Source organism: Vigna unguiculata, chromosome 6 (genome assembly GCF_037176805.1).
Source record: "Vigna unguiculata cultivar grain cowpea cultivar isolate G323 ecotype 2 chromosome 6, ASM3717680v1, whole genome shotgun sequence".
NCBI classification, from domain to species: domain Eukaryota; kingdom Viridiplantae; phylum Streptophyta; class Magnoliopsida; order Fabales; family Fabaceae; genus Vigna; species Vigna unguiculata.
In genome coordinates this window covers 36613628-36632923 of record NC_140797.1, presented here as the reverse complement: position 1 = coordinate 36632923, position 19296 = coordinate 36613628, and the positions used below count along the sequence as shown (strand labels likewise).

Genomic DNA, 19296 nt, shown 5'->3' with positions numbered 1-19296 from the left:
TTCAAATCAACTATTTATTCAAATGAGGGATAGTTTGTCTAATTCTTCATCAAGAGTGTTGAAAATTCAAATGTGAGTCTAAGTCTCATATTGAGTAAAAATGAGAAAGTTGAGTATAATATAAGGATCAAGGTCCATAAACTCATTACTTTAAGGTTTTTGATTAAGAGTGGTGTTAATCTCTTATGTGTGGATTGTTAAATCTCATTGGTGTTAAATTTCCCTGGTTATCCTCTGTCAAAAGACCCAACAAAGATATACACAAATTTATGGATTTTCGTTCTTATATAGTGTTCAACTTCTTCATTTTTATTCAATATAAAACTTAGATTCAAAGTTGGATTTTTCGATAAATTTGGTATGAAAATCTTGCAGTTTACACGTGCACATACATTGCTGTATTCCACAAAGCACATGGTAGTGTCTTGCTTGCTTTAGAAAAAGTTTTCTGGTATTATGAATTCATATAGTGCATAGATGTTCTTGTACACTAGATAATGCTCTCTCAATAAAATCCTTTGAAATTATGATCAATTCAAGTGTAAAGGTACAAATTTCCGTGTGATTTCTGGGTGTGAAACCTGCACCAATAACTTTACATAGTGCGATCTAGGAAATTATCTGCTCATATATATTATCCAGCCACTGGTGCAGTGCTCAAGCGTCCCCAGCACATTGACTCCTTATTTATGAAACTTTTCCAAGTGTCTCCAGTTAACAAAAAAGGACGATAATGATAATGATAACACCACATCCTTTCATGGGTGTGAATATATATAGGATTTTTGAGTACTCATTTCACTTGCATAAAATGTATAATTCCCTCCTAATCAAGGTGTCACGTTCCTATTTCCTGTCTGTCATTGTCAAATTCTTCAACCAAACCCACTTCTAGAGATTGGAGTGTAATGATTCCGATCTCACAATGGATGGATGAAACCAAAGGAGGGTTACACAATCAATTCTACCTATATATACATATTGATACATGTTCTTATATCCTCACATCACATCTCAGTTTTTTACCCATTAAATTCCATGGAAAACATGAAGACACCCTTTGTCCTTGATATGAAGGATGTTGTAATAGTTAAACCCTCCAAGCCCACACCATCTGAACTTCTTTCTCTGTCCACCATTGACAGTGATCCTGTTCTCAACATTCTGTGTCAGACCATTTATGTTTACAAAGCAAATCTTGATTCCCCAAATGGCCAACCAGATCCTGCTCAGGTGATAAAAGAAGCCCTCTCAAAGGTTTTAGTTTACTATTATCCTCTTGCTGGGAAGATAGTAACATGTGATGATGGAAAACTTGGAATCAACTGCAATGCTGATGGAGTTCCATTCTTGGAGGCAACTGCTAACTGTGAACTCTCTTCTCTTCACTATCTAGAAGGGATCGATGTTCCAACTGCACAGAAATTGGTCATTAATAATGATAATAAGCCTTCTCAAGATGAAAACCACGCCTTGGCTTTTATGGTGACCAAGTTTCTCTGCGGGGGTTTCACTATTGGCATGGGGTTGTCACACAGTGTTTGTGATGGGTTTGGTGCATCTCAGTTCTTCAGAGCCTTGGCTGAGCTTGCATGTGGAAAAAGTGAGCCCTCAGTGAAACCTGTGTGGGAGAGGGAGAGACTAGTGGGGACACTTCTTAAGGAACCACTCCAATTTCCCATTGATGAGACTTCAAGGGCAGTTTCACCATTTTGGCCAAGTGATGAGATTTCACATGAATGCTTTAACTTCAATGCTAAGAGCATAGAAAGACTCAAAATGGAGCTGATGAAGGAAAGTGATGATGTGAAGGAAAGCTTGACAACTGTTGAAACACTTGGTGCCTATGTTTGGAGGTCAAGGGCTAGAGCTTTGGAATTGAACTCTGATGGGAAAACTATGCTGTGTTTAGCAGTAGGGGTGAGACGGCTGTTGGATCCACCCTTGCCTGAAGGGTATTATGGGAATGCTTTTGTGGGTTCATATGTGGTGCAAACAGTGAAAGAACTTGATGAAAGACCACTCTCAGAGATTGTGAAGCTCATCAAAGAGAGCAAAAAGCTTCCTTCCAATAATGAGTATATCAGAAACACAATAAACATGTTAGAGACAGTGAGACAGAGGAACATAAGGATTGAAGGAACATGTGCTTCTGTGGTGTTAACAGATTGGAGGCAGCTGAGTTTGCTGGAAGAAGTGGATTTTGGATGGAAGGGTTCAGTGAATATAATACCAGTTCCATGGAATATGTTAGGGTATGTGGACTTGTGCCTTTTCTTGCCTCCTAGTAACTTGGATCCTTCATTGAAAGCAGGAGTTAGGGTCTTTGTTTCCCTCCCCAAAGCTTCCATGCCCAAGTTTAGGGAAGAGATGGAGGCACTAAAGCTTACGAGAGCTGATGAGAATAGCACCTTGCAATGAGAAATTATCTTCCAATTCCAAGACTTAGTTCTTGTATTATGCTAAATTTTAGTATATTTTCTCATGTAAACTGAACCGTCCTACATGCAAACTTAGTTCATCTTAGTTCTTGTATTATGTACTTTAATCATTAAATAGATCATCTTAGATTCATCTTTCGATTACATTATGTATAAATATCTTAAAATTACACATGAAACAAATATTTTTTTTCTTCTTTAAAATGTTAAATAATGTTTTACGCGTGTTTATTATTATTGTTACAAAAGACATGACATAATTTAAAGTATAAAATAATTCATCATGATCCATTGATATTCCTATATACTTGTTTAACAGTGTTTATACAACAAGGAGAGAGAAATGAAATATACGTTGGATACTTGTGCTTCTTCTGAGTGACATTAGTTTGTAAATAACGTTTAAGATAGCGAAAGTCAAAAAAAGTATTACTGATTCTGAAACTATAAGATGCAAGTGGTTAATATACATAATAGTACATCGCCTTTGAGAATGATTGTTAATGCTAATCAAAAGGATTGAAATGGACCATTGCCAATAGCAATCCATATGTATCCTACGGTGAAGGAAAGGGGAGATATAGATTTATTAAAAATCGCAATCAGAACACATCTCAATGGTGAAAAATAATGCATCTTTTGTCTGTCATCGCATGAAAGGAACCAACCCCCTAATCTCTGCTCCATTTCCATTGGACAGGAAGTAAATTTTCTTCCAATTTTCTTCTGAGAACGCTTCGCGACGAATCAGCCTTTGCCTGTCAAAAATAATGACACAACTTCAACAAACTGAAACAAATTATCAAGCTAAGGAATTTCTTTGCATTAGTAACAACCAAAACATGGTAAAGGTTAGATATATACTAGGGAGGTTATTGCTGTAACAATAACCAACAAATGATAGATCCAAGAGTATAAAGGTCATTAAGAGTCACTTGATGAAGGAGAAATTAAAAATTTAGAATGTATCTCCTTATTTTTACGAAATGAATTGATGTACCTCAGATATGGGATATTGCCAAAACAATGATACATTTCAAATAGAAAAACTTGACAAAGTTGAGTGAAGGGAAAATTTATCATAAAACAAATGATTGGTTTATTAGCAGATGATTTGCGACGACTGTGTAAGCATACCTTAAATAATAATGGCACACAGTCTCGGCCTCGTCCAAACTGTATCGAGGAAACATAACACGAGCATCTACTGGGACATCTGGTAACTCTTTACGAAGTTTTCCTACCGCTGTTGAATGAGAAAAGGCACCTACCATCATATCATCATGCATCATTGATCTAAAAGCCTTCACCTGCAATAGTAAGAAAGAGGTGTCTAAACATTGGCGCAAAAACCTAATTGTTGACACGAGTAAATTAGGGAAGACAAATACAGATGCCAGAAATTAAAGGTATCTTTCCCAGCCCACACCAAAACCATGACCAACATTTTCAAAGAAGTAAGCTTACAGCAACCCAATAAAAATGCATGAAACTAGCACATTTCTAGAAGCAGAAATATAATTTATAATGCAATATATTGTAAACTATGTTTTAAAGTAAAAACAAAGCAATGTACCAACCATTGTAAGTTCTCTAGCATGTATTGGCCGGCAAGACCGGATAGTGACTGGCTCTTCATATTCACTGAATGTAAACCAGTTATTATACTGGAGACAGGCAACCACAAAAGAAAATAGACAATCAAAATATAAAATAACCCAATTTTGAAAACAAGTAATTCCAAAGAATGAGTATCACTTAGCATCAAAGAATTTGTTTCTCACTTGATCTACTGCAATAAGGACAGGCCTGTCTTTAACAAGAGATAACTCTTTCCTCAAACGAACTACCACTCCAACAGCTGCATGTGTCTGCTCAATACCAGTCTTCACCAGCTCGTATAAATTTGTACCTTCAGGAATTGCCAAGGAATCAGCGTCTTTCAACCATCCAACACCAGCACCCTCACCTAATACGATTGGATCAAATATTTGGCATGGAAGTTCCTTTAGGTAGGACTCATTGTACTTCAAAAAATCCTGGAAATAAATGAGACAGACATAACATTCAAAACAACTCAGCGTAATGAATCTAGGAAGCCAAAAACAAAACAGTAAGGGTTTATACTAATATTAATATGTAGAATAAAACCAGGCAACCAAATCAAAATAAATCAAAATAAACAAATAAGCACAAACATTTTCCTTGTTCCTCAGAATTTCAGATTTAAAATTTATTTAATTAAACACCCATCTGTTTTGATAGCTATATGTATAGGGCTTGAGAACTATAATAAGCCAGATCATAATAAGTTACATAACATGGGCGGCAACAGTGAAAATGGGTAGCCATAGTGCACAACATTATTATCACAGGATAATCTGGATATTCCCCTCTAGACTGCATTTCACGGATACAATATTAGAAAATGATAAATGCAACACCATAGGGTAGGTTAAAACAACTATACTCTCACAAGGATTCAAGAAAAGAAAGACCAAGCAAGAATGCAGTTTAAAAAACTAACAAAATTGACAGAAAGGCATACACATTCTTTCTTTATTCGCTAAAAGTTGCTACGTATAGATAGAGAAAAATGTGATTTTAGTCCCTATAATTAAGTTCAAACTTAATTTTGGTCCATGTAATTTCAAATTTAAGACTTTAATCCTCCAACTTTCAAAATATGTGAATTTAGTCTATTTTTCATGTTTTAATTTAACATTGAGTAATGGTTCTTCACCCCTACAAAGTTGGAAAGGGGACTAAATTCAAATTCAAATATTTTTTATAGTTGAAAGACTAAATTCATCAATTTGACAGTTTGGGTACCAAAAACACATTTTCACATATAAATATGCATCTAAGAATTTGAAACATAATACTGACAGTTATAGGTAAACTGCCAGGTGAACTATGTGAATACAAATAGTTGTATAGATTCCCAATCGACCCAGGAATAGGAAACCGCTTGATCCATACTAACACAGACATTTCACGATTATACCATCCACGGCAACTATGCAGTCGTCAATAAACTGACTTATTGTTGCAAAATTAGTCATCAAGAAACACCTTGTTTCATCATTTTCCCTTCTGTAACATTCTAAAGAATGGCCAGGTCACAGAAAAATGGCTTTAGCATATCCGAGTTAAAAGAGCAAACACAATTAAACTTAAAATCGCTAAAATTCGGTCTTGCCTTGAGAACATTCTCAGCCTGGACAGGTGTGTCCCATAAACCAGTTTGTGGGTGCTTGTAGAAAAATCCTCCATGGGTCCACTCCTTGCCTTTAGGAACATATAAAACTAGCCAACCTTCTTCTCGAGCCCACTGAACAAGCATTGCAAGCGCAATGCTCTTCCCACAGCTAACAGGACCATCTAACACCACTTGCTTTCTAACTTTAACTCCTGTAAAAAATATTTAATTTTCAGGCAGTAAAAAAATAATATTATTACAAATAATAACAAACTGACCATACATGATGATGGGTCTGTTTAGATAATATTATTTTGAAAAAATTATCTAAAACTTTTACTGTGAAAAGCTCCTTTATGGTAAGTTAATATAGTGTTTAGAAGATACAGACTCAAGTGCATATCCAAAATGATAAGAGGTGTTTGAATGAAATTATAAAAGTGCTTTTATCTGATTAACTAAAAAGGATACATAACAATTAAACGATTTCAATGATTAAATTACAAGCAAAAACAATTAAAAAAATAATATTTGCCTGCTCTTTCATGACTGAATTTAACATTTTATTTGAAATTATTTTCTTTATATTATTTCTTGAATTAGATGAGCGTTGAGTGTCTATATGATATTGTATTTGAATATGACAAGGACTAAAGCATCATTGATTGGACAATCGAATAATAAGGACTAGAAGCATCATCTATTTGATTACAGGAGACTGGTTTTGCTAGCAGGATAAAAACCAAAAAAGGGACAGGCTCTTGGGCCTAATTTTTTCCAGCAGCCTAGCACATTGATGCTATCAAGCTAGCGTCATAGAAGACTGTAGCTTACAAGTAAGTTAACACTGGCATAATAGACAATGAGTGTGTGCGTTCATACAATTTTTGAGAAAATGATAGTACTTATTAATGTTGCCGTAAATTATGTTGCTTCTTCAACTCTAACTTGAGTTTTGCTGGTGCAGTGAATGACTCAGCACTACCAAATTTTATCTTCCTAAGCTTACTTGATCATGAAAATTGAAACATAAGAATTTGAGCCTAATAATGCATTAAAAAATAATCCATCAGAATCAAACATCTGGGGCTATAAAAACAACAAATACCGCACCTTTACCATTAGAGGACCACATTGGTGGATCCACCACGCGCCTGAAGTTATCACGGAGATCCAAGAAGCTCTGGCGAACAAGTAAAGCCGTCCGCATTGAGTCCTGAAACTCGTTCACCATACCCACTGGCAATCCCTCGGGCAAAACCGCGTTCAGCGTATCCTTCCTGGAAAACCAAACCAACTCAGGATCGCAGAATCCAGAAAAAAAAAAAAAAAAAAAAAAGTGAAACTCGAAGACGCACAAAAAGTGTTCGACAAAATGCCACAATGAAAAACGAGGTTGGAGAGAAATAGTACGTGAGTTTAAAGTAGGTGCAGACGTCGTTGCGGGAGAGGTGAGAGAGGGAAGGTGACGAGGTGAAGAGAGGACGGCCATTACGCCCCACATCAAGTGAAGGGTTTTTGTCATCAGCGGCGAGCTGCCGAATACGTTCTTGTTCATCGTAGAGAGCGGCGGCGGCGGCTGCGGCGGTGGATTTTTTGGGATCGGGTTTCAAAGGTGTTGTGGGCTTTGGGGGCCTAGAAGTGTGGCTGACAGATGAGAAAGGAGCGAGCTTGAGATTCCATGAATGATGGGTCGCTGCAGCTCTAGCAAGGGACCGTAACATTTCCTTTGCTGTTTTGTTTTCTATGAGTGATTCACAGGAAAGTGCAGAAATGTGAGGTTTTTGTTTTGGGTTTTGGGAAACCAGACAATTGAGACAGGAAGAAGAAGAATGAATGAAATTTTGGGGTACTATGGTATTTTTCCAAAAAAAAATTTCTCTCTTCATTCATGGACCAGAGAAATTTTTTCATAAATGCTTTTGGTCACTGGGCTCGGATTTCTTTTTGCACTCCCATACTTTCCTTTGGCATCTTTATAATATGAAAACTTTCACTTTGACCTTTTGGTTTAAAATGTTTTTCAGACTTTGTAATTTGAAAAAAAAAAATTATGTTGGATGTAGAAGTAAAAAGTGTATTTCAAATTGCACAATAAAAAAGTTTTGTTTTTTGCATAAAAAAATATTTTTGAAAAAGAGCCGGTTAATCTAAGGTAGCATTATAATAAAGAAAGCTAATATTCAATATTTTAGGGCAGTCTGATATAGTTTTCTCATTAAAATTAGAGTTTGATCTCACTAACTAATATTAATTTGAGTATTCAAAAATCAATTAAAATATTAATTTAGTTTAAAAAAAGCAAACTCGAATTCTTATTTAAAAAAAATTAATATAAATGATGAATGAAGTGCATATTTATAATTGTGACAACTTGACATTTCTCTGAATGGTTTTGGTGAAAAATTCTATTATATTTAACTTTACACTTCGTTTGAAAAAAAAAAAAAAAAAACTAACCATAAAGTAATGAAATATAAGACCTTGTGGGTGTTGGAAAAAGACAAGTCACAGATCTGAATTACCACAAATAGTGTCTTGTACATTCCAAACATATTTGTTAACTGTTATCACTTCTCTCTCTTCTAACTCCATAAACTTTTACTAGATCCACCTTCACTTGGGTAGTTTCTCCCACTCTGAATTTTGACATTGGTGACCCCATTTTTGTCTCAAACTCACGTCAAGGTATGCTAATGTTGCATCATTTTGTTTACACAATAGTTATGAATATGAGTTAAACAAAATATATGTAATCCTAAAATGTGAAGATCGTTGCAATGCATGTGAAACTCAAATGAGTTTATTCCGGAAAACATAATCAAATCCATTTGAAATTTCAATAGTTGTCATTTGCCAAGCATTTGTAGATTTTTCGTTAAATATAATGTTGTGAATCTTATGATTGATTGTTGAGGATACGTTTTGTGACTTACTGATTAATGTTGTAACTTGTAAGGACCTACAATGGCGGGACTAACATTACTGTTAGATCTATGGAAGAAAAACCAACGCTTTAACACGGAAAGGACCTACCAAGCTTCTTCCTTGTTTTCTGCATCTGCATCTGCTACTGTTGCCTCTTTTGCTGCCGCCACATCTTTTTCCTCCAAGGACTTCTTTGGGTATCATCTTTCACCACTTTAATATCAACATGTTATTTTAATCATTGATGTCATAGATATAAGAAGAAAGTAGGGTTAATTATGTTTATTATAACGCGATTTTTGTTTTTATCTTTATCTCAACCTTTGATTTCGATAGATTCTCATGCCGAAAAAATGCATGAATCATGTTCTTTTCATTTGTTAACTGTTTTTTAGTATGATAAATTACCAAAATTGAGTTATAGTTTAAAGACAAAAACATAATTAACTTTGAAATTTGTTAGGCATATTAAAGCGGGTCAGGTCCATTAGTCCGCCAAGAAAAGGACGGGTCGGGTTAGAATTTCCGATCTGTCAACCCGTTGTGGTTTGGTTTGCCTAGCCTGTCAACCTGTTTTATGTTTAAAAATAAAAAATAATTAAAAAAATCAAATTTTTTTTATATTATATAAACAAAAATTGAAAAGAAATAAAAGAAAATAAAAAAAAATTAAAAGAAGAAAAAAGTGGTGGGTTAGCCCGTTGGTCCGTCAACCCGTCTTGGGGCGGAACATGTTGAATTGTCTAACCCATTTTTTAGTGACGGGTCAGTCGAACTGACCCGTTTTTTACGTGTGAAGGGCGGGACGGACTAAAATGAGTCAAGTTTACCCATTTTACCACCCCTAAAATTTGTTACGATTGAAAAAAGAATTCTTCGTTCTAAGGTTAACAAAGAGTTTATATTAACATTATAGCTACAAAACCTCAGTTTCAGGCCACAAGTTGCTCATTGTGATGCTGGAGCAATGATTTCTGAAGATCACATTCCTAGTATGGGAAAAGGAGGGAAATATTTCTACCATGATTCTCTAAAATATAATACCAACAAGCAGTACAAAATTGAGCTCAAACCTTTGTATTCTGCTTTGGAATGGAAATCATTTTCAATCATTACATTGAGATCATTTCTGATGTTCTATTTGCCTCTTATGGAGCCTCATGCAAAAATGGAACAAGATGATGCTGAGTTTCTACAGAACAAACTTGGCAATGATGGCAAATTGAGTGTTCCATTCAAAAATTCATTGTTGCAAATCATTCGTGAGGTAAACCTAATTAATCTTACGTCTTCTCCTTATTGATTCAAACTTCAAAAAGACCATGTTTGAAAATTAGCTAATAATAAGTTTATTTGTTTTGGATTTTGTCACAGGTCACTGTGGTGACAACCAGACGCATTTTAGAAAGAGTGTCTGTGTATTATGTTTCAAGAAATGGCGTGGAAACTACTTAAAGGTGCGTCATTTTTTGCTTCTTCAAAATTTGTTCCTATATGTTCCTTGGAGAAGATGATAATAATGAGAATAAACATATAGTAAAAGGAAAATGATTTTTTGACTACTAAATTTTGACAACTTTTTTTTATAATCTTAGGTGGCATCTTTTAAGTGATTTTTTATTTTTCTATTTTTTTATTCTCAAATATGTCAAAACTACTTAAAAATGATATATCATATTATAAGAAAAATTTGTCAAAATTTAGTAGTTAAAATATTATTGTTCGGGTTAAAAACACATATTTATGATTGTTTGATACTGATTTGTCTTAAAATATTATGCTTGTTGAATTCATATGGTCTCTTGAACAGATGTTCCTCAATCAGCTGCTCGCAAAGCTGGAAGGAAAATGCCTACTTTAGTTTACATCTACTCTGTGAGCAAAAGTACTTTCAGAGGTAAAAACAAAATAAAATAAGGTTAAGGTTAAATATGGTTTTAACTCTTAAATTATTATAAAAATGTGGATTTTGTTTCTAAATTAAATTACTAAATATTTAGTTTTTACAATATACGAAGGTTATGGAAACAACATTTTTTTAATAAATAGTGTTTTCTATGTGATAAATGAAGTTTCACCGTAAATTATATTATAATCTTGATATGAGATTTTACATTAAATTATAATATAATTTGTAAGGTTAAATATATTATTTGTCTTTAATTTTTAATAAAATTTGAAATTAGTCTTTTTTTTTTTTTAATTTTGGTATAATTTAGTTTTTTTTATTTTATAAAAAAAATGTACGAATCTGGTCTTTGTAATCATGAATTTAGTTCTTTTAAACAAATTTTGTTTTAAAACATGTTTTTCATCAAACATTTAAGCGAACATGTGTCAAATAATATAAACAACTTAAATACTATTATGAAATGCGTTTGAAAGTCAAATAAACTTAATAAAATTTGGTTAAAAAAAACTAAATCTATACAATCTCTAAAGTTGGAGGACTAAATTGGACAAAAAATTGAAGAGATATTAATTCTAATTTTTACTTGGACCAAAAATATATTTAACTCTAGCTTTTATATTTATTTGTTGGAAATGATATTTTTCATAACTTTTATAAAATACATGAACTAAATACTTTAAAATGTAGTTTAAAAATGAAATATAATGTAAAACGTATCTAACTTTAATTAAGTTTATATCTTTTATTAGGTTATAGTTGACTTAAGGTACTGTGGTGATGATATTTGTGTACAGGGTATATGCTTGGAGTTTCAGCATCATGGCTTGTCCAAGTAGGCGTTGGAGTGTTTCAGTTCTTTAAGTCGAAGGCAAAGAATGAAAATTTAAGCAATGATGTGAGAATTAGGGTTCTTAGACAGAAGGTTTTCCTAGCTACAGTTAGGTGCAATGCATCTCTTATTTTTGCCTCAATTGGGGGAGGGATTGGTGCTTCCCTCATCCGTCCTTCACTTGGCCAGTGGGTCGGTAAGAATTTCAATTTTTCTTATTCTCACTATTTACTTTTATACAAGCTAGATATCACATTTGTGTATACACATTTATTAAATATGTGTGATATTATATTAATAGGTGATGATATTGTAATGTTATTAAATTAATATATAAAATAAAATTATTTATTAGAAATAAAGTGAAATATATCAAAAAAGATAAAAGAATAACAGTTAGATAAATAGGAAAAGAAAGAAAAAGTAGAGATAGACCAGTTTATAAAAAGCTTCTAAAAATAACAGTTAATTTTCAAAAAATTAATAAATAATTATATTTTAAAGGATAAAATTAAAATTTTGAAATATAGACATAAAAGAAATTTTTTTTTTATATATTGTTATAAATACTAGAAAAATACATTAGAAAATGTGGTAAAAAAATTGTCACTAACTTACGAAAGGTTTATCTTTTTCTTTTTTATTTCTGGCTTTCTAATTTTGATGTTCCTTTTTTTTTCAGGTTGTGCTATCGGTGATTTGGTTGGTCCAGTTATTGTAGCAGTTTGTGCTGACAAAGTTCTTCACGTGAACTTGAACCTTTAGAGTTGTTTATGTTAGTTACAATTTGTTTTTCTATTTCAAATAAGAGTGACTTCTTAAGAAATGCTGTAGTATTCAATCATGATTCTTAATTATATATTCTAAATAAATTATATGTTTTATGTCTTATGTTCCGATAATGATTTACTAATTATGCAGATTTTGAATTAAACTATAAATAATTTATGTCAATAATAAGACATAAATTGCATTGATTTCAGAGAACACACCACAGTAAAATTATCACTTGATGAAAAATAATAACATAACATGTAGTTGCATCATAGTGTTAATATTAATTAAATATACAATAATTTTGTTAGTGTAATGATTGTTGAAAGCTAAACATTTGAAAATATAACCTAACGTGCCCTGAAAGGAACCTTTGGTGTTGACGAAGAGACGTTTGAGCCTTAAAGTGGAAGGTCAACAGTTAAACATGCTCTAATTTTAGACTCAAATTCTCATCAAATGACCCCAATTTATTGTTTAGAGGGACGTTTCTTGTTGTAACTTTTTACATTTAATTATTATAAGGAAGAAGAAAAGTTAAAACATTTTTTTACCAATTAATTATTATATATTTTTGTTAGGTTTTGTTTAGGAAAAACATTGACGAAATTTTGACGAGTCTAATAAAACTTAAATAAAATATTATAGTATTATTTTTAATTTAAGGCAATCTATTTATAGATTTGTCTATGGTATATTGTTTATTTTACTTATTTTTAGTTCATGTATGATTTTCAACTTATTTTACATTTTTCACATATATTAATTGTTTCTCAGAATTTAAGTATTATTTCACATTTCTTTCTACGATTATACACACAAAAATATATACGCTTTTCATATTTATATTTAAGGTTAAATATGTTTTTGATTCCTTAACTTTTAGTAAATTTTGGTACGTTTATTTGATGTTTTGTACGTATTTCAGGATTGTATTTGAGTTATTTATACTGTTTGACACATTTTTGCTTTAATGTTAAGTCAAATACTATTATGAAACGTGCTTGAAATGTCAAATAAACTTAACAAAATTTGATTAAAAGGACTAAATCCACGCATTTCAACAGATGAAGGACTAAATTGGTCCAAAGTTTCGAAATAGACTAATTCCAAAATTCACTGAAAGTTAAGGGACCAAAAACATATTTAACCCTTATATTTATCCTTCTTCTTGCAAATCTTATATTTTTAAACTTTGAAAATAATTTTTTTTCACAATGCGGTTCCACGAGTTGTATATGAACATATTTTTCAACAAAATTTGAAATCATGATTCATTATACTATATTTGGGACTGATATATTTTCTTACGACATTTTCATCATTTTTCACTTAGTAAATGCTGTTAATACATAGCATTATTTAATTATATTTTCCATAAGATTAATTGATAGCGCGATTAATTTATATATATATATATATATATATATTCAATTTCTTATTAAATTGTGAGTATTCCATTTTTGTGACGTGGCCCAATAAAAACAAACTTGAATGCAAAACCAAATACCCCATTATTCCTAACACGCTGGTGTTTCACACGTCATCGCCATTTTACGTGGCTATACATCAATATTCACCGACCTGCTATGTTACGTTTGAAGATAACATAATAAATGTTATTGAAAAAAATCTTCGATATTTCTTTTCATTATTTAATGAATTTATATTATTATCTCAACTTTTTAACAAAGTATTTCTTTAAGTTATAGTTATAAGAGTAAAATGAAAATGCGGGTTGGTGTTTTGGGATATTGTATTTTATCTTACTTAAAGACATATTGTAGGTTTATAAGAAGGTTTACACAATTTTTAAAAACAATTAAAAATAGTAAATCGTTGATACTTTCTGAATTTTAAATTTAAGTATATTATACAAAACAAAAACTAATGAAACTTTTTACTATTTATAAGAAATACGAAATAAATATATTCTAAAGGTATACTTATAAATATATGACACTTATAAAACAATATATGAAAATATTGAGTCATATAACAGACGAGCATTTTTAATTATAATATATGAAAATTGTTTATGTATAATTCAAAAAATGAAAACAATATAAAGAACTTTAGTAGTGGAATATTGCGCACATAAAAGTAGAACTGAAAAAAAAATTTGATGACTCTATACCTAACACTTCAAAATTGTTTTATGTCATCTCCACCACTATATAAGAGAATCCCTCTCTCACATTCATCTTCATCCATTAATCCATTATTAATCTAGCATTCAATTAGAGTAAGGTTACAGTGAGTTTAATCGATAATTTCGAACTAATTAGTATTTTGGAGCTGGCAAAGTCACAATCAGAAGAATGCAAAGAAGAATATGTGGAGCGCAACACGAGAGTGGTGAGGGAGTTATACGAGGCCCTAACCTCAAAACAAACCAAGACACTGGATGGGCTTGTGGCCCAAGACCTGGAGTGGTGGTTCCATGGCCCAGCATCCCATCGACAGCACTTGGTTCCCTGGCTCACGGGCTCACCACCCTCCTCAAAGGCACCGGTTCCTGAATATGTTGTTGGGTTTGGGCCTGTGGTAATCGCAGAAGGGTTCGATGAGGCCCACTTGGTGTGGTGGGTCCACGCGTGGACTGTCACTGTGGATGGGGTCATAACCCAGGTGAAAGAATACGTCAACACTTCCGTCACCGTGACTCGCTTAACACAAGTACTTCCAAATGCCTCCACGTGTCAATGCATTTGGCAAAGTAAGCTCTGTGATGAATCTGTGCCTGGGCTTATTCTAGCAATCTAGCGCACACAAATCTTAAAATCACTTTTTAAAAGCCTTTAATATTGTAGTCTTATTATGCTTTGCTTTGGTTTGGAGTTGTTCAAATAAACGTGATTTAAACGGAAATACCTACCTACTATATATAGTTATTAAAACAACGTGATTTAAACTGAAACCACGAGATCCGGTAACGACCCATGAACCCGAACCCGGACCCGGTCGGAGCTCCGCCACAACCGAGCCTCATCACCATCCTCGGAAACTCGAAGCACCACCGTGATGAAGGTGTTGAAGTACTCGCGCAGCTGAGCAATGGTCCCGTGGCTGAGTGTCCACACGTGCACCCAGTACTCCCCCGCCCCCTCCCACCCTTCCACCATCACGCGGTCTCCGACGGCCCTGATCCTCCGAGGCCGAAACCTGAAGGTTTTCGCCGTTGACTCGCCGGTCAACATTCTCATCATGTGCTCGCAATGAGGAGGTCCGTGGTACCACCATTCCAACTCTGTCCTCACCACCTTCACAAGCTCCTCCGTGTGGCCATCGCGCAGCGCCTTGTACACCGTTTTCACAGTCTCTCGGTTGCGCTTTTCGTGTTCCGCCGCCAAGCCGGAGAGCTTCTCCGGCTCGGCCTTTCCGGGGATGATCTTGGCGGTGGAAGAACGGTTGTAGCCCATGGGTTTCTTAGGTAACGGTTGATGTTAGAATATATCATATAAACAACAAATCTAGTTCTTTCAAACTTAAACAACCTTTTCCCCGACAGAACATTATGTGATTTAAAAACACTGTTCGGCATGTTTTTATTTGTTAGTAACGTTGGTGTAAGTGCGGTGTTTTTTTCTTATACTAGTTGAATCATATAACTCATGGTCGTGTTATAAGATATATTTACTTTTTGTTGAAGCCAATAATTATGATATTGATTTTGGTGTATTGCTTTTGAGTGTATATAACTCTATATAAGAACCCAGAAATTATATTAAATTAATGTCAAAGGGTGGAATGTTGCGATTAATTAATTTGATGAAGAAAGATGAGGAGATGTAGATAAGGGTGAAAAGGCAAGTTCCATATAAAAATACACACACACATACATATATATATATATATATATATATATATATATATATATATATATATATATATATATATATATAATATCAAGTTCATTATATGAATCCTCGGATTGGAGCATATATAATGGGAAAAAGGTGAGTTGGTGACCTTTCAAAGATTGAGGTGGCTTCGTTTGAAGATTGTATCGATTATAGAATATGAAATTTGGCTATTCTAGAACAAATTTTAAAGGATAAGATGAGGAGTTATATCTCTAAATTTAAATATTAATAAAAATAAACTTTAAATAAATAAAGTAGTACGTTTTGATCGTTCATTTATTGAGCAACTAAGTTGTAGATTTCCATTTGAATAGATTCGAGTTGTTAGAATATTGCAAATGGAAGCATATAGTGAAAGGAGTTGAAGAAAAATATGCTGAAGCCCGTCGCATTATGCTAAAGTTTTCTTAACTTTATTAGTAAAATATTTATATTCATTCTTATTTAAATTACCTCAACGTATGGAGAAAATCAACTCAGTTTTTGCAATATCATTTTCTTTAAGGTAAATCGATAATTTTGATAATCATATTATTATTGCAAGTAAATTAACAATTTTGTATTTTTTTTTTGTCAAAACGTTTTTTTTTATAATCATTTTAGAAGAGGTAAAGAAATAAATTTCCATAACAAAGAAAAAATATATAAAAAATAAAACACAAGGGAAATATTGTTATAAATTAAAATTAGTGATGTCCGAATTTTTTATTCTAAATTTGCTTATAAATTAATTTTCTGTAATGATTTTTTTTTTTTTGACTTTTAGGAGTATCTCTAGAGAATTTTGTGGAAATATTTTCAATATATATTTTATTGGCTGTACTTTCAAATCAAAGCTTCTTGCTGATAAATGTTTGATGAATAAGTCATTTCGTAACCAAAATATATGATCCGCGTTGGTTTCTTTTTCCAAACTTGACGCGCGTCCACCAGAAGCCAAGAAATACCGTTTTCTGCATAAGACGCTAATTTTAGTCGTGATTTTTATCGTTTACGGTAAATATAAAGCTATTTTCCAAACGCTCGTTAAATATCACCTGCAATATTCTTCATTGTATTCGCGTTTAGTTTTTTAATTTCTTATTATTTCAGTAGCATTGCTTAAAAATTTGTGGTTGCTTATTTTAAGTTTTAGACATGTATAATTTTGTTGATTTTCCTAATACGTGTAAAAAAAACTGTAATTCATTATTAATTTCATAAAACAATATTTAAAGTGAAACAAAAGCATTTAGTCACATTTGTTAATTGTTTCTGGCGAGAATGTTCTGTGATTAGTGTCTCTGAATATTAACATTTGACTGATTCTTCGTCCAGAAACTCGATGGCGGTCAAGAAGACTCACCTAACTCTCTAATTACGAAATTTGTATCAACTACTATAAGAGAAAAGGTCAAAGAATTTATGTGTGCCTGGACAAAAAATATTAATTTAAAATATTAAATATATCCAATTATCACTAAATGAATTAGTATTTTGGATAAAAAAAATAATATTTTTATGTAATAAATGTTTGTATTCTTGTTATATGTTTATAGATACACAATAAAAAAATAGTGTTTTATAAATGCAATATATATTAATGCTATAGGTGCTTTTGACATTCTTCACATGTTATTATACTTATGTGCCATATGTATCACTAGAAATTATTCTGATTATTTTTTTATAACTTATAAAATTGTAAGGGATAAAAATTAAAATAGTTTAGTTTTATAGGGATTGAAATATCGTAAACTACTTTTTATTCTGAAAGTATATTATTAACTATTTTTTTAATTGGTCGATATCATTAGTATGGATAAACTAATAGTTATAGTTGTTGTTGAGTTAGGTGCAGCAAACTTTCGAATAGAAAAAAGAAAAATGGAAAAGGATGCATAATTAAATTAAATCTATTAACCATTGAAGAATTATACAATGACTCTTCTTTATTTTGTAAAGAGATTTTGATGTGCATGCTTAAAATTTTAGAACTTGAAAGAGATGAGTGGCCAGTGAAAGGTGCCATTGTTTTGTTTTTGTTTCAATACATAAGAACAAGTAGGTTTTGTTGTTTTCTTTTACGATTCATATTTGTAAGGTAATTAGTTGGTTTTTGTTGCTAACCTCTGAAAGCAGACACAAGTTGGAGAAATATTCTCTCAATCTAAATGGTTTCTTCTAGAACTTATAAGTGGCATAATGGGCAAACAAATGCCGTGATTCTAGGGGAAATGCAATAATAAAATAATCAATGTTATTCAACTTTTATGATGTATAATATAGATTTTGTACTAATAAAATATTATTTATTTATGTTATCACGATCTATTACTTTGGATTATTTATTTGTTTTTGAATAACAAATAATGAAGCATGTTGTAAACTAATTTATAATATCTCTTATGAATTTATTTTAAAAATATCTTTAATTTAAGATATGTATAGCTAAACTTTCCTAAAACAATAAAATAAGAAAACAAATGAAAAAAAAAGCTTAAATACCTTTTTGTTCTCATTTTTGTAGTGTTTGTTGCGGATGATCTTTATTTTGACATAATGTTTAAAATGATGCTCATTTGCGCAATTCGTGTTTTATTTTGTCCTTTTTTTATAACGTCTTTTAAATCATTAACGGAGCATTGTACAGGTGACACGGTTTGTATTATGGTGTGTTACGTGTATTGTACAGGTGTGGTACTTAGATATTTGGGGATAGATAAATGAGTTAGGGTTTTGGTAAGGAATGTTTGGGCAGTTGGTGAGTTTTGGCAATCTTGTTCCTCCATTTCCAATTGGTGTTGCTGCAATCTTCTTCCTGCAATCCCATTATATAGGTATGTTATGGTTTCAATCTTCTTCCTTTACCTCTGGTTGTAATCGTTGGAGGCAACCGTATCACTTCGTGCACTGTTGGTGGTTCAACGAGAAATGGATTAACCCCGATTTGTAGCTGCGGAGATATGGCAGCTTTGAGGATGGTAAAAACTCCAAAGAATATTGGTAGAAAATTTTGGGTACAATCTGCTTTTATTGTTGTGTTAATAATAAATTGGTTTTAGTTTTTGGTTTATTGATTTACAAAGTGGTGGTTCCAATAATGTGGGCTACAACTTCTTCAAATGGTGGTGTTGATGAAAAGGATGTCATCATCATGACACAAATGAGGCAGATTAATGATTTAGAGAAGTCATTGAAGATTGTTGAGAAGAGGCTGCAATTAGTAATAGGGTTCACTTGTGTTGTTATTGTATTATTCGTACTGTTATTTTGTGTAATCTTTTAAAGTCCAATATGTTGTGTACTATTGTTAGATGAAGAAATGAATTAGTTTGATTATGTTGATATTAGTCCCAACATGT

The 19296-nt window shown here is 32.3% G+C and overlaps 3 protein-coding genes and 2 pseudogenes across 4 annotated transcripts; 3 read left to right on the top strand and 2 right to left on the bottom strand.

The window, feature by feature from the left end:
- Nucleotides 1-850: 850 nt before the first annotated feature.
- Nucleotides 851-2608, top strand: LOC114187331 (tetrahydroanabasine acetyltransferase pseudogene; annotated as a pseudogene).
- Nucleotides 2609-2842: 234 nt separating this feature from the next.
- On the bottom strand, nucleotides 2843-7476 carry LOC114186536 (mitochondrial 28S ribosomal protein S29-like protein). Its single transcript, XM_028074471.2, has 7 exons — nucleotides 7057-7476; nucleotides 6757-6923; nucleotides 5644-5855; nucleotides 4226-4480; nucleotides 4022-4108; nucleotides 3579-3751; nucleotides 2843-3199 (listed from the first exon to the last, which is right to left on the bottom strand). The coding sequence occupies exons 1-7, from the start codon at nucleotides 7365-7367 to the stop codon at nucleotides 3088-3090; spliced, it is 1317 nt and encodes a 438-aa protein (XP_027930272.1). The 5' UTR covers nucleotides 7368-7476; the 3' UTR covers nucleotides 2843-3087.
- A 610-nt stretch (nucleotides 7477-8086) lies between these two features.
- Nucleotides 8087-12154, top strand: LOC114188519 (uncharacterized). 2 transcript variants are annotated; one of them, XM_085674263.1, is made up of 6 exons: nucleotides 8087-8331; nucleotides 8603-8768; nucleotides 9502-9838; nucleotides 9946-10028; nucleotides 10382-10468; nucleotides 11278-11327. In XM_085674263.1, exons 2-4 carry the CDS (start codon nucleotides 8611-8613, stop codon nucleotides 10024-10026), a joined length of 576 nt encoding a protein of 191 aa, XP_085530389.1. In that variant the 5' UTR covers nucleotides 8087-8331; nucleotides 8603-8610; the 3' UTR covers nucleotides 10027-10028; nucleotides 10382-10468; nucleotides 11278-11327. The 2 variants fall into 2 exon arrangements, with proteins under 2 accessions (XP_085530389.1, XP_085530388.1); XM_085674262.1 differs by lacking the exons at nucleotides 8087-8331; nucleotides 8603-8768; nucleotides 9502-9838; nucleotides 9946-10028 and adding an exon at nucleotides 11995-12154 and having other exon boundaries at nucleotides 11278-11508.
- A 1663-nt stretch (nucleotides 12155-13817) lies between these two features.
- LOC114188518 (senescence associated gene 20 pseudogene) lies at nucleotides 13818-14957 on the top strand (annotated as a pseudogene).
- Nucleotides 14958-14995: 38 nt separating this feature from the next.
- On the bottom strand, nucleotides 14996-15758 carry LOC114188737 (wound-induced protein 1-like). Its single transcript, XM_028077369.2, has one exon. The coding sequence runs from the start codon at nucleotides 15506-15508 to the stop codon at nucleotides 14996-14998; it is 513 nt and encodes a 170-aa protein (XP_027933170.1). The 5' UTR covers nucleotides 15509-15758.
- Nucleotides 15759-19296: the final 3538 nt, after the last annotated feature.